A 13,498-nucleotide genomic window follows, 5' to 3' on the forward strand; every position below is an offset into this window, starting at 1 on the left:
ACAGCCCTTTGTTGTCGCCGCGGCGGCGCGCTCGCTGCCTGCCTGCCTGCCTGGGTGGGTGGGCGCGGGCGGGTGGGCGGTCGCGCCGCCGCCGAGGCCGCCGCCCGCGTCCCCCCGGGGCGGGACTTCGCTCCCGGGGGCCGTGAGGCTTCCCCTGAGCCGCCGAGGACAGCGGGGACAGCCCTCCCGCCGCCTTTGTGCGCGCCCGCCGCGGGGACCGCCCGCCCCGCACCGCTCCCGCCGCGCCGGGCTCTGCCCGCACCCACCGGGGTGGGGGACCGCCGCTCCTCCGGCTGCAGGGGGTCCTGCCTCCCTCCCTGCCTCCCTCCCTCCCCGGGCAGGATGGTGGACCTGGACAGCGAGGTGCCCCCGCTGCCCCCGCGGTACCGCTTTCGGGACTTGCTGCTGGGCGATCAGGGCTGGCAGAGCGACGACAGGTGAGCGCGGGGGCCGCGGGGGTCGCTCCGGGAGGGCGCGGGAGCGCAGCCCCCCCGGGAAACTTTCCTGGGAAAGGGGTGCGTGGACCGCCCAGGGGCTGCGGAGCCGCGCCCCGCCCGCAGGCGGGGGCGAGTCGGGCCGGCGCCCCTCAGCAGGGCGCGGGGCATCCCCGCCGCGGAGCAAGGGCAGAACCTGTCTCTGCCCTGCCGTACCGGAGGAGGAGGAGAACGAGGAGGAGGACAGGTGCGATACTGTCTCCGTATGGTTAACATTCACTAAGGGAAAGTCCCAAACAAAACACGCTTTTTCCCGTTTGCCGAAAGGCTAATGGCAGGTGTCACTGGATGTTTTTACTGTCCACTATCCAGGCTTCTTTACATGCAGTTTCTTTTCATGCTGCGATCCTAGGCTTGGATGCAACTACCATTATTTTGTTCCTTTATGAAGTATTTCAAGGACTGTCAGCATCTGCAATTACAAACCACTGTAGAAAGGTATTTGTCTCAGGTGAAATAGTGTCTTTAAAAATAAAAGAAGAACTCCTTATATTAAGGCAAACAAGCAAACCAGGAATGTGTGTTGAATTTCAAAATGCTAAATGAACAGCGTTCGTGAACACCAACAGCATCGTGCCACTCTGACCATACAACCTCTTGTGTCAATAGGCTGTCACACTTGCAAAATTTTGTGTCGTACCCGCTTTGTAGTGACAATTTTTTTTGTGGTCAAATGACAGAAAAGCAAAATGTAACAACATATTGGATCGATTTTAATTCAGTATATTTACATTGTCAGAATATGTCTTTAACGTGGCAGTCAGAAACTTTGATTTTAATGCTGGTCTACATCATTTAGATTTTAGCTACTTTCCTAAAGAAAGGTGGATTCTTACTGATTGATAATCGCAAGATCATGCAGATATATAAGTAGTTATTACTCTTTTTTTTTAGGAAAATATGCTATACATTGAAGCAATTAAATTATGTTTATTCAGACAGTTATGAAATGGTGAATGACATCTTAATATAGTCACAAAAAATGAATGCTTTTGGTTGGAAATGACAGCACTATAACTACATAATGGAGACTTAAGGAGTATGTTTATCAAAGCAGGGGTTACTATTAAAAAAAAAAAGAGTATATTCTGTATTCATTACTCCTGATCACAGTATTCTTTGAGATTTTAGAAAATGTAGATCTTAGCATCTTATACCTGCATTTTGTTTTCTACTGGAATAGGAAAAAAAGCCCACCCCCTTTCTTATTTTACTACTTTATTTATTTATTTTGAGTTTTGATGGCTAAAATCAACAAAATATTCTCAGTATACCTTTGTGGACCACTCTGGTCTAAACACTTTTTTCCAGCTCTACTTTAAACTTCTGTCAAGCACTTCCCTGATGCCAGTTGTTTGACTTGAACTTCATAAAGTTATCTTCTATGGAAGAAGCATGATCTGGTCTCAAACAGGAAATTGTGTGTGAGCAATTGCACAACACATAGCATCCATTTAGCTATAGAAATGTCTATTTCAAGTCTATGTGAGCTTAACAAAATGAAAACAAATAATCCTCAGAAAATATTGATACCAGAACTGTAGCATAACAGTCTTACAGAACATGGTTACCATTTGAAAATTGCAGCAAAGGACTAGTGGAAAATGAGTAGTTTCTTTTAAGCAATTCATTAATATTCCAACAAGCATTACAAGAAAGATCTCTAGCACATCTGAAAAATAAAAAATGTAAACAGTTTTCTAGATCTTTATGCATTGTCCCGTGCTGAGGCTGGGCACAGCTGCACTGTGGCAGGAAGGCAGTGGTTTCCCTACAATGCAGGCAAGACTGTGCTTTCCAAGAGGCTGTGGTAGCAGCACTCTCTCCTCTAGCTCTGTGAGTTATCAGCAGTCTTTCTTGATCCTAGCTTTCCAGATTTTTTAAAAAAAATCTTGAGTATTATCTTTCATTTGCCTCTTACAATAGGGCCCTATCCGGATTCTTACTTTTCTTAACTGGTGGATATTACATGAAATGCTGAAATGATCATCCATTCCTATATTGATGGTATATTGCTACTATCCATTATGGAAGAAGCGTACATGTTCTGCATAGAAATATTGTAAAATTGAATATTTAGAATATTAGACATACTTTCAGGACATACTGAATGAGAAAGACTGCAGACTTATGGGGAACCTGAGATCAGCTGCTTATTAATTTGTAATGGTTAGTAGTATATATCTTAATTTTTTTGCTTTTTTTGTCTTTTCTTTGCACTCTTATGTAATTTGTTTGTGTTTGGTTTTGGTGAAGCACATCTTTATCCTACACACTAATTAGAACAGAATGCAAGATATTGCCAAAGGTGTTGCTTGTAACACCTTCAGTTGAATGGTCATTAAGTATGAATGGAATCTCTGAATACTGAAATACAGCTGAAGTAGTTATAGTGTAGCTGCACAATGGCCAATGATCAAGACAGTTCATTTTAGCTATGGGCCCTTGGCTGAGATGCTGGAAATAATTTTCTGCCTATTTCCACTTCACTGCAACTTCTTAATTCCACTTGCTCTCAACTTTGTCACTCTGACTTATATTAAGGGCTTTCCATCTGTGTGGTCTGTGAACTTCAGGTCTGTTACCAGCTGAATTCTGTGTCTTCAGTTGTAGTCCCATTCCCTTTTTGATCTTCCCAGTCTGTTCATCCTTGAAGTCCCTCTTTTCTTCTTCCATTCTGCCCTTTCCAGAAAGGTGCTTGCTTTTTCCTGACTGGGAGGCATATGGTCCACCTCTGTGTTTTCAGATGCTTGGTGATTCTTCAAAGTGGAGAGGAGATGGAATTATGCCACAAACCACCCAGTATTCCATGTCTCCAAATCACAGCATAGTTGACCTTATATGTCATATGATAGTATTTAATAATAAATATGATTGACAAGACCTCTCCTCCTTATGCTGAAAGATTATTTCTGACATAATCATAGTTCAGTTTTGAAACCCTACCGGTTATGTTACTTTAGGATGAGAGTTTGATCAGCTATTTCTTTCGAATGTTCCTGTTCATTTATAAAATACACACGTGCTAAAATCCTCAGCTGAATGTAACAGGGCTCTCATTCAAGAATTCTGTTCTTAGATCTGTATCTGTTTGGATACAGATTTCTAATTATAATTTTCTTTTTCTTGAGGACTTCTCCTATAGAGGAGCTTCACTAAGGCTTTTCTTTTTTTGGTGTCTAGTTCATGGTCCAATTCTTACCTATATTTCTCCAATACAGTAACATTCACTGCTTTTGCATTTCTGTTTCTCCCCCCCAAAAAAATTTCTGCTTTCATAGCTTAGATTCATAACCAGCCTTGCAGTTGGCTTCAGTAACAGATGGGTTCTGGGCTGTCATATTCCACAAACCGCCAAATTGGATTGTATATTATTTTTCATAAAAGAAGTTGCTGTGTGCAGAAGAACATGGTGAATCTTTGGCAAATGATTTAGTTCAGTAAGAAAGCTTTGAATAATTTATTGGCATTCTTGAATTTGCTGAGTGATTTTTCCTGAAAACAAAAGGATGTTAAAAACCAGTTTTGATTTTTTGAAAGGCTAGATTTTTCAAAAGACCTGGTTCCCTTTCAAAACTGTGGAGATGAAGCTTAATGCTTACACTACACACATTTTACATGGAAAACACTTCTACGGGACAGCTTGTAAAAAATCAGCCCAGCTAGAGCATGTATGTGTGTCAAGTGGGTGAATTCTGTGGCAAGTAGGGGAATCTTCTGCCAATATAACTATCCCAGTCACTGGACTGAGAGTAAAGAGAAGATTGAGTCATTGGCTTTTTCCCTCGTTTTGTAAATATCATTAATATGCCTTTGTGAATGTTACATTTTTCTTTCACTATGGAGAGTATCTGAAAATGAAACAGACTGTTTGGATTTGCTGTATATTCTGAGATGTTTCTTGACCATCATAATGAAATTTTTCTTTCAGTTTGGCTGCTGGGGAAGAGAGCAGAAAAAAAGGTGGAAACTCAGTGATTACCATAAGTTTTTCACCTGTTAATTCAGTCAGGTTTCATTAAATTGTGATTGTAACAGTAAACTATGTAATGAAATGTTTCATAAACACGTGTTCACCAGTCCTTAATCATACCAGCTGTGTTGAAAAGCAACACAAAATGAGAAGATGTCCTACCTGGTGAAGCTGTGACATGTTCAAAGCTGGTAAATAATTTGCTTCAGAGAAGGGGAGAAAAGAGGATGTTTATCTTAGGTTCCCATGTAAGTTTGGGAAAAATACAATAAGGAGGGTTTTGCATACATATATAGTTAAGGTTTGTCAAAACAGCCAAACTACAAGACATTATATGTGTAAAGAAAGTATTCTAAGTTAAAAATAAAAAAGCATTTATGTTCTGTCCGTGTCACTGCCTTTTTTAGTAAGATCTTTAGTATCGTGCAATTTACCTCACATTTATTAAATAATTTATATACAGATGTTTATTCCTTTCTTTAGAAGCTTCTAAAGATATAAAAATTGCATTTGTTTTAGTGAATTCTAGCAAACCAGGAATGTTTCCCACCACTGAAGCATGACTGCTTATTCTAGTGAACTGTTCAAATTTTCCTTTGTGTGCTCTGGCCAGAGCCAGCAGCCAAAAATGTCTTGAACTGTGCAGTGCCTAGGAATGGTTTGGCAGCTTGGGTGTCCAAGGAAACAATACAAGCAGATAAATTGTGGGTAGCCCAACCCCCACCTTCAAAGCATCAGATTTCATAACTTTTCTATATGCTGTTGCAAGATACATTTACAATTTCAGTCACGGAACAAAAATTTACATTTTCCAATTCTGTAATGTTTTTTTCTATTCTGTAAATATGTAACAAGAACATTAACTGGAACTGGAAATACATTTCAAATCCTGCTCCTGTATTGAGATGAAAATTTGAGTCATTTTGCTACAGTATATACTTTAATTATAAAACTATAGAGCTAAATTTTACCTTTGTGCAAGAACTGTTCTTACACTGAGTACTTATAGGATTAAATTAAAATCAGCTTTCCATTCTGGTGTGCTTTACTGCATAAATGAACATTACCACCTATCTGGAAAGGAAAGAGATTCAGATAATAGAACACCTCCACACATCACTTGGACAATTGTACACTGCTGGCTGTCATATTGACTAGTGACTCTCAAGGAACAACTCCTGACTGCAAATCTCAGAAGGCACTTTAACAGTCATTTGTCACAGTGTGAATTAGTGAGTAAAGCCCTCCCTTTGCCCTTCCTTTTGGAAATCACCTGAGACTGTTAAACTAAAAGGGGATAAAAAGCCCACACATTCTGATTCAAGTGATTTAAAATAGCTGAGTCTAGATTCAACTTGTATAAAAATTCTATCATAATTTCCTCAAAAGAAAATTCTATTATGGTTTCTTCAAAATAATCTTCCTCTTTCCTTCAAAAATACTTCAGTCAGTTTGGCCTCCTCATTTAACAGAGGCCAGAACTAAAAGGACTTGAACAGATATTGTCAAATTTATCTTGATTTCTCCTTGTAAGTAAATTTCCAAAATATGTAAAGTGATTGAGAAGCCTAAATTCTATTGTAAAAGCTTGGGGTTTTTTTTGATTGTTCAAGATCTTAACAAGTCTAATTCACTAAGAGAACAAGGGCTTTCATATCTGCAGTAAGATTCTGCACAGTAACAGTTGACAAATTTGAGTTGCCTTAAACTCTGAAAAGAATTGCTGCATGTACAGGCCAAGCCATTTCTTACTCCTTAAGAAAATCTTTCAAGAAAAATACTGACCTTTCAAATTTATCTGAAGACTGTGTGGCTGTTATAGATAAAAGAGGGCATCAACTCACTTGTGTGGAAGGAAGAGGAAGTAATGCTTTGTAGAAGGCAGTTCCATCAGCCTCACGCAAATTTCTGTTTTACCATCATTCTTGCAGCAACAGTGGAGGCAAAAATGCATTTCTTCTATATTCTACTTAAACTAGCACACACTGGAATTGGGGAAGGACATGAAAAGAGAAGGGTGATGTTTCGCTGCTCGTATAACTGGATCTGTCCAAGGAAGACTGTGGTAGCATGCCCCAGCAAAAGTTTTAAATGGTAGAAAGAGTTTAATAACTCCTAGAAACCAAGTAGTCTTCCTCTCCTGGGACAACATGATGCACAGTTTGTAAATGTGCTTGGTACTTCAGTCATTACTTAATTATACATTTATTGCCAAAGCACTTATTTTTCCATCTACAACTTGACACATACTATTGTACATCTGGCTGACACTATAATACCCCATGGGAAACTGAAGCAGTTCTTTCCCAAATGGTTTCTCTCTTAATTTTTTTATTATTATGCTATCACAGCCAGTGATTATGACTATTTATTTTATAGTAGTAAGCTCTATGCTGCACTATACATTTCTCTCAGAATGACACTTCTATAACAAATGCTAACATTGATTCATATTGTCTCTTTTTTATCCTGTAAAAAGGAAATAGATCACTTGGAGCATCAGAAATGTCTGCACTTTCTTTTGTAAAAAGAATAAAGTTGTAAAATAAATCTGCCAACCATTCCAGCACTATACGTTCAGTTTCTAGACTTCATAATTAAAGGTGATCTTTAGTACTGAATTCTGATGCTCAGAGTATGCCCAAATGCTTATACTAATCCACTAAATTCTTTAGAAGTGGATTCTTCCTGTTTCTTTTTTTCAAGTAAATGAACAAGTTAAGTCCTTCCTGGAGGCCTCCACTCCGTGGTCCCATAATCTGTCATTGGAGGGAATGTCATTCAAAAGATGTAAATGTTCTGCAGCACAGATTTGGTACAGAATCCCTTAAAACAGCTGTTAAAAATTTCAGCCTCCCCCATGCAATCATCTGCTAATTATGTTAGCAGTCAACTTCCTGGTGGGAAGCAGCAATGAAACAGAAACAGTCATTAGGAGACAAAAACCAGTGTTTATACTCACAGATAAAAACAGTGATATTATTATTTACTCAGAAGTATCTCGAGGGACAAATCCTGCCTCCACTTACGGAGATATCTGTTGGGAAGTGCTGTACTTCTGTGTTGGAAAGCAGATTCCGAAGTCTGACGTCGTGGTGCCTGACTTGCCAAGTGCCACGCTATGGAAGATGCGGAAGGCAGGCATTAGGTTAAAAATCAATGGACGTTGTCTACTGAGCTAGCAAAAAGGACAAAGCTTTGCCCATCCCTCTGCCTGGGTCTTACAAGTCTCCTTTTACCTTTAGCCATTAATAACTGCGTATCTAACAGGGAGCACAAGGATCAGATGCCTGGCAGGGGCAGGGACACAATTCGAGCAACAGTCCTCACTGTGGATTAGCTCTGCCAGGAAAGTCCAGCCCTGCCTCCTACGTTCTGTACCTGGAGTCAAACCACTTTGGCTTTTTGCAAAGAAAAGGGTTTGCCCTTTAGTTTTTTATGATGTTAAAGTTAAAAGCATTTACTGTATCTGTAGCCTGAAGTTACAGAGTTCCTTCACAGTATAGTGGTTGAATATAACGATATTTAATAAGAAGTAAACATTATTTAATAACCTCGGTCTTCTGTTGTTCTAAATGACCAAAAACTTATAGAGATTTTATGTTTTTCTCACTTTGTTTTCTCTTTTCTCTTCCCTTTGAGACTCGAGAAAGCTGCAGCACAGACAAAACCAATGTTACCAAACCAAATATTAAATACATGTGGGGAAAAACACGAGCTGCACTGCAAATGGAAAAATGTGGTTATATTTGTTCCTTATGAATAACACCTGTTAATACACAACATTCCCTGACCCTGGAAGGAGATTTAGTTTCTCATCTTCACACCAAATTCAAAAGAATCTAAGGGCACTGGTCACTTATCACTATGGCCTTGTAGTTCTCACCATTGAGCACAGACAGCTGTAACAGAGGGACTAAAGGCTAAGCTCTATATTTAGCTGAATGTACCCTTTGGAAAAGTGAGTAAACTATATTTTCACAGTGTACAACAATCTAGCATTTGTTCATTGTTCAAAGGGGTTTAATCAGTTAAACAAATAGCTTTTGGAAAGGCATTATTGTAGATACTGTCCAGTTTTTAATTGCTGTTTTGTTTTCTCAGCAGTAATTCAAAGAATACAAACACAAAAAGTGGAACAAACTATTCTGTAATGTACAAATGTTGATTAGTCAAGGCTATCAAAATCTAAGTAGATTTTTCACCCACGTAAGAGTATTGTAAAAAGGAAGCTTATCTCACAAGAGTAGTTTCAGATACCATGTATCTCATTGACACTGAGGAATTCATTTACCAACTGTATTCAGTGACCCACATGATCATTTATTTTTGTACTGAGACCAACCACAGATTGCATTAAAATTACAATTTAGCTAAAATGATACAAACAACATTCAAAATGCACTGAATTAATTTTAGAGTCTTGATTAGTTTGTGCTTCCCATTTTTCCAATTTTTTGTCAGTTCACAGATCACAGTTCCAGTCCAGCAAAAAACCCCAATAAAGGAGTTAAATTTGTACAGACATTATGAATCCATTTAATACAATTAATTGTGGCAGTTACTGTTAGCGACTAGCTGGTGATTCAGAATGCTGGGATTCTAGTGTGGTGTTGGCAGAGCGGTGTGTGTGGTAGGAAGAACAAGGCTGGCTACTAGAAATGTTTCAGAGTATAGAGGAAGTATCTCTGAGGGTGTAAGAGAGAGGAAACTTTCAGGAGCCTCTAAAAGGCCATCTTCTGGAATACACCTTGAGCTACTCTGAGACCACTGTGCAAGACCTCAAGTTTTGCTCTTAAGTTCAGATAAAAATGAGCTGTTACAAGATCACCATTATCAAAATTATGAGGTGAATGTCTTCTTCCAAGGGACATAGAGTCGTGTAGCAACTTGCTGCTACTTGACTTTAGGCTAAAATGAACTGAGCATTTACAAATGTTTTTCCTTTCTAAGATGGCAGAACCACTTTACAGTGATAGAAATGGCCATATGGAGAGAAGGAAGAGCTAGAAATACTACTGTGCCTTGTTCTATCACCCCAGACATTTGACAATTGGTTATCAGACCTCCTGACACCAACAGAGCCAGTGCAGTCCATAAAGACAGATGTCTCCTAGTTGTATCCATATATTCCACCTAAAAATGATCAGCATTAAGATCTATATAGGACTTAAAAAGAAGATGGCAGAACAATAATGGTCCTAAACCTGCCTTACCAGTACAGTTAGATAAAGAGGTCTTAAATAACTTGACTCTCACAAAAGCCAGCAAACTTTGACATTTCTGCATTTATTTGGAAAGTCCTATTTGACTAGGCCAGTTTTCTGAAGGCACCTGCTAAATGATTTTCTAAATGCACACACGACACATTTTGAAAGTTTGAAGTTATTATTCTGGAAAATTAAATACTGGGCAGACTATTCTACCAGCCATGTAACTACGAGCAGCATTTTATTTCAGAGAGTACCAAGTGTTATTTAATATGAACGAAGATGACAGAATTAAACTTTTAAAATATTGTGAAACTTGATATTTTAAATTTTTCTTAATCTAACAAAGAGATAATTAATACCATGCCTTATGATTAATCAGGAAATGTAATAGCTCACTCTGAGTAAGGAGACTGAGATTTATGTGAAGTCAGTAATTATAAGCACTGTTAGCTGTGGAGAGAACAGTATCAGACAGGTGACATTTTAGAGATAATAATGACTTTTAAAACACTTGTTCAATTATGTGTTCAAAGTTCTTGAATCATTGCCACTCCTTAATGAGACATTCAGAATTTGTATATAAAATTTTGTAATTCTTTTTCATGTAAAACAATAATCATATACTGTGGTTGTGCTGTGCATCGAGATGCATTTGAAAGGAAGAAATCAATTCCACAGCCCTGTTAGATATATTACACTGTATACATATGTTAAGCTGAAAGTATTACCTCAGAAATCCTACATATTTTATCCTCCATCTGGATGTCAACGTTGGAGCCAAAGTGGCTTTAAATACTAGAGAATGAAGACAGATATTTATCAAGGTGCAATTCTTTTGGAAGGAGTCATCAGCAGGAAATGTCATCAACACTCTTCTGTTGATTTGGTAGAGTAAATGGAGTCTCCAGCGTTTCCTCTGTGGGAAGCGCCAGGCGAGACACCTACTGTCAAGTGTTGGGCTTTTGTTCTACGTCTTTTTCTGAGTCTCTGCCTAAATGCTTGTCTTTGTATTTATCTGTTAAATACTCGCCTTTTGTGTAACTGCTAAACACGAGATTGTGGGAGACTGAAAGCGTACACAGCTCCCATAATTTCAGGGAAATTGTTATAATCTGATACTCAGCTCTGTGTTACTGCCCAGAGTTGTTGCCATTCTAATGGCAGCTTTTGGGGTATTGTCTGAGTGCTTCCAGATTGCAAGTATTGGACTGTCTGAACAAGTAACTTTAAAAAGACACTCCTTTTTATAAAAGGTACCCTGATCCTGGGCATGTGTAAAAAGCATATGCAGTATGATTTTTTTTTCTTTTTCACTTTTTAACACTTCAGCTATATATGTAATCTCAGATATGTTCTTTCTAGGCCTGTTAAGGTATCTGTGGGAAGTTCCTGACAAATTTAAATTGACTTTTGACTACTTTTTTCCCTTAAGATCAGACATGGTTCCTATAATTTCTTGCCCTGTAATAAACATGTAATTTTAATCTAAGTAAAGCTGTAGATAGGTGGGGAATTGAGCAGAGTACAGTCAAAAAAAACCCAACAAACCACTTAAAACTTTTAAACTAAATTCATGTATTGGTTGGGATGTCATATTCTTGCTTCCTAGCTAATTTAATATTACTTCTATCAGTAGGAGAAATAATGTAGCTTGCAGAAGAAATAAATGCACAAGGTAAATTTATTTAAAATTGTCTGATGTATTGTCACTCCATGCTTTACCATCTTTTGTGACAATGATCAGTACATATTTTTGGAATACAATCCAAAAGATAATGGCTTAATATTTTTAGTTACTAAAACCTCTAAAAATAGTAAATGTAGTATCATTACCTTTAAGAGTGCTATTATTAACTTGTGATATTTCTCCTTTGGGAATACTGCTGGCTATGACTAAAATCAAAAAGAGCAATAAAAATTAAACTTCATTGTGTATTGTTGTGGGTGTTTTTCCTCATAAATAGAGTGACATGAAGGTGAGGAACAACTGGAATTAGAGTGATATTTATTTTAGATAAAAAGCACTATGCTCATTTACTACACAATTCCATCAGTAAATTCCATAATGACTTTCAGTAACTCTGACGAGGCTGTTTTAATCCTCCCCTCAAAAGAAACTGAAGAAAGGCTAAATTATTATACCAAGTAATGGTTTGATGAGAATTAGCACAAAGGTTGCTTTTAATTGGAAGTCTAATCTCTACAAAGCTGAAAAGCTTTTTCAGATACCGTTCTGTTGCTCTGATAAAGTAGAGATTCATGATCCAAGAAGTTCTGTATCAATTTTCATTTTAGGACAAAAAGAAATTTCAGCATTAATCCCCTGTTGCAAAACCTAACGTAGATATAACATGGAAAAGGCACTGTTCCTTAGAAATCACATACAAATGGAAAAAAACCAAAACAATTACCAGCTCTATTCCTTATTTGCCATGCTCTTCTCTTCTCCTAATTACTCCTTCGCCTCTAACAGATTTTTTGTTGAAAATATGTTGTGCAAGCCAAACACCAATGTTTTTTCCTGAGATTGCCACACTATCTAAAGTGGATTTGTACAAATTCTGATTTGTGCAGCAAGACTGTAGAATACTACATCAGTACTGAACTTTTTTTTTTTTGGCCAGAGTTGTATTCACTGTGTGTTGTTAAGTAGTCATCAAAATACTGTAAAACCACTAAACCTACATGAAGAAAGTCAGCCAAAAAGTGTTCTGACAGTTGTGGAGGATTGGGACACATGTGCACACGAGCCACAACTTCTTTTAAGTAACTTGTAGAGAGATTTTCATTTTTTCACACTGAATATCACCTCCTTCTAAAGAGTGGCCCCGTTTATTTCAATGAGACTGTTTATGGGTCTTAGTCTGAGTAGAAGAGGTTATTTTCCTTTGAAGAAAAAGCATATCAGGCAATACAGTGTCAAGACTTGTGATATTGCACATTGTTCCAGTGTAACTTATTAAGGTGGCAGATATAACTGCAGAGGTTTTCAAACATATGGAAAACTCAAAGCTAGCTTCAATTCCCTTTATCTCTGTAATAAATAAAGGCATAACAGGTAAAATATAAGCACAACCTAAACAAATTTCCTGTAAATTCATATGCTGATTTTTTTCATTATTAAATGTGAAATTATAGCTACTCCATTTTAATCTCAGTATGATAAATAACATGTGTGTCTACATTTTCATCCCCTACAAAGTTGGGCTTCCCGTACTGTACAACTAATAATGACTGTTCCCCATTCTGTGCTACCCTATATTGAGGTTCCTGGACCATTATGCCAGCAAACCCCTCTTATTCTATGTATTTTAAATGGCAGTGCCACCAATGCATACTGTTAGTTCCTAAATAGAATATTTCAGGTGACACCTTAGTGACCAGTGTTTGACAATCTGAAAATACTCTAGAAGATCGAGAAGTTCACAGTATCAATCCAAATATTGAAAATAAGACATTACTTTGTTGTTATTCATTATTTTATGGGCAGAGATGCTTCGGGTGTTTCTGTAAATAGAACTTCTCTAAAAGTCCATTGCTAAACAACAAGCAGATGCAAAAATGAGAACTGCACATAATTGCACTTGGTTTCCTTGAAAATCTTAGCACCAGGTCCCATTTCAAGTACTCTTGCCCTTTCCTAAGAGAATGTAAACTGGTTAATGTGAAGCATCAGGAGTCTGGGAAATTTAGTTAAATTATGAAGCTAAGCATGGCCAGTATTTCCTTTAATTTCATTTATTTTATTTTGGAAAGTTCCCCAGGCTGAAGTTTACAGTGCCAAGTAAGGAACTGAAACAATTTTTTTTGTGTAAAGC

At 38.0% G+C, this 13,498-nt stretch overlaps 1 protein-coding gene across 6 annotated transcripts in view; it reads left to right on the forward strand.

Annotated features, from left to right (window-relative positions):
* Nucleotides 1–273: 273 nt before the first annotated feature.
* KCNT2 (potassium sodium-activated channel subfamily T member 2) overlaps nt 274–13,498 on the forward strand; it is a 125,636-nt gene continuing 112,411 nt past the window's right edge. For 3 of the 6 annotated variants that reach the window (XR_007627749.1, XM_050306980.1, XM_050306982.1), the window contains exon 1: nt 275–437. Coding sequence is in view for 5 of the 6 variants with exons in the window: in XM_050306980.1 (XP_050162937.1) it covers nt 343–437 (95 nt within the window). In the remaining variant the exon portion in view is untranslated. Of the gene's footprint in view, nt 438–13,498 lie in introns of all 6 variants that reach the window. The other 3 variants (XM_050306981.1, XM_050306984.1, XM_050306983.1) reach the window with 2 other exon arrangements.

Source organism: Myiozetetes cayanensis, unplaced genomic scaffold, assembly GCF_022539395.1.
Source record: "Myiozetetes cayanensis isolate MyiCay16 unplaced genomic scaffold, myiCay2020 scf12, whole genome shotgun sequence".
Taxonomy (NCBI): domain Eukaryota; kingdom Metazoa; phylum Chordata; class Aves; order Passeriformes; family Tyrannidae; genus Myiozetetes; species Myiozetetes cayanensis.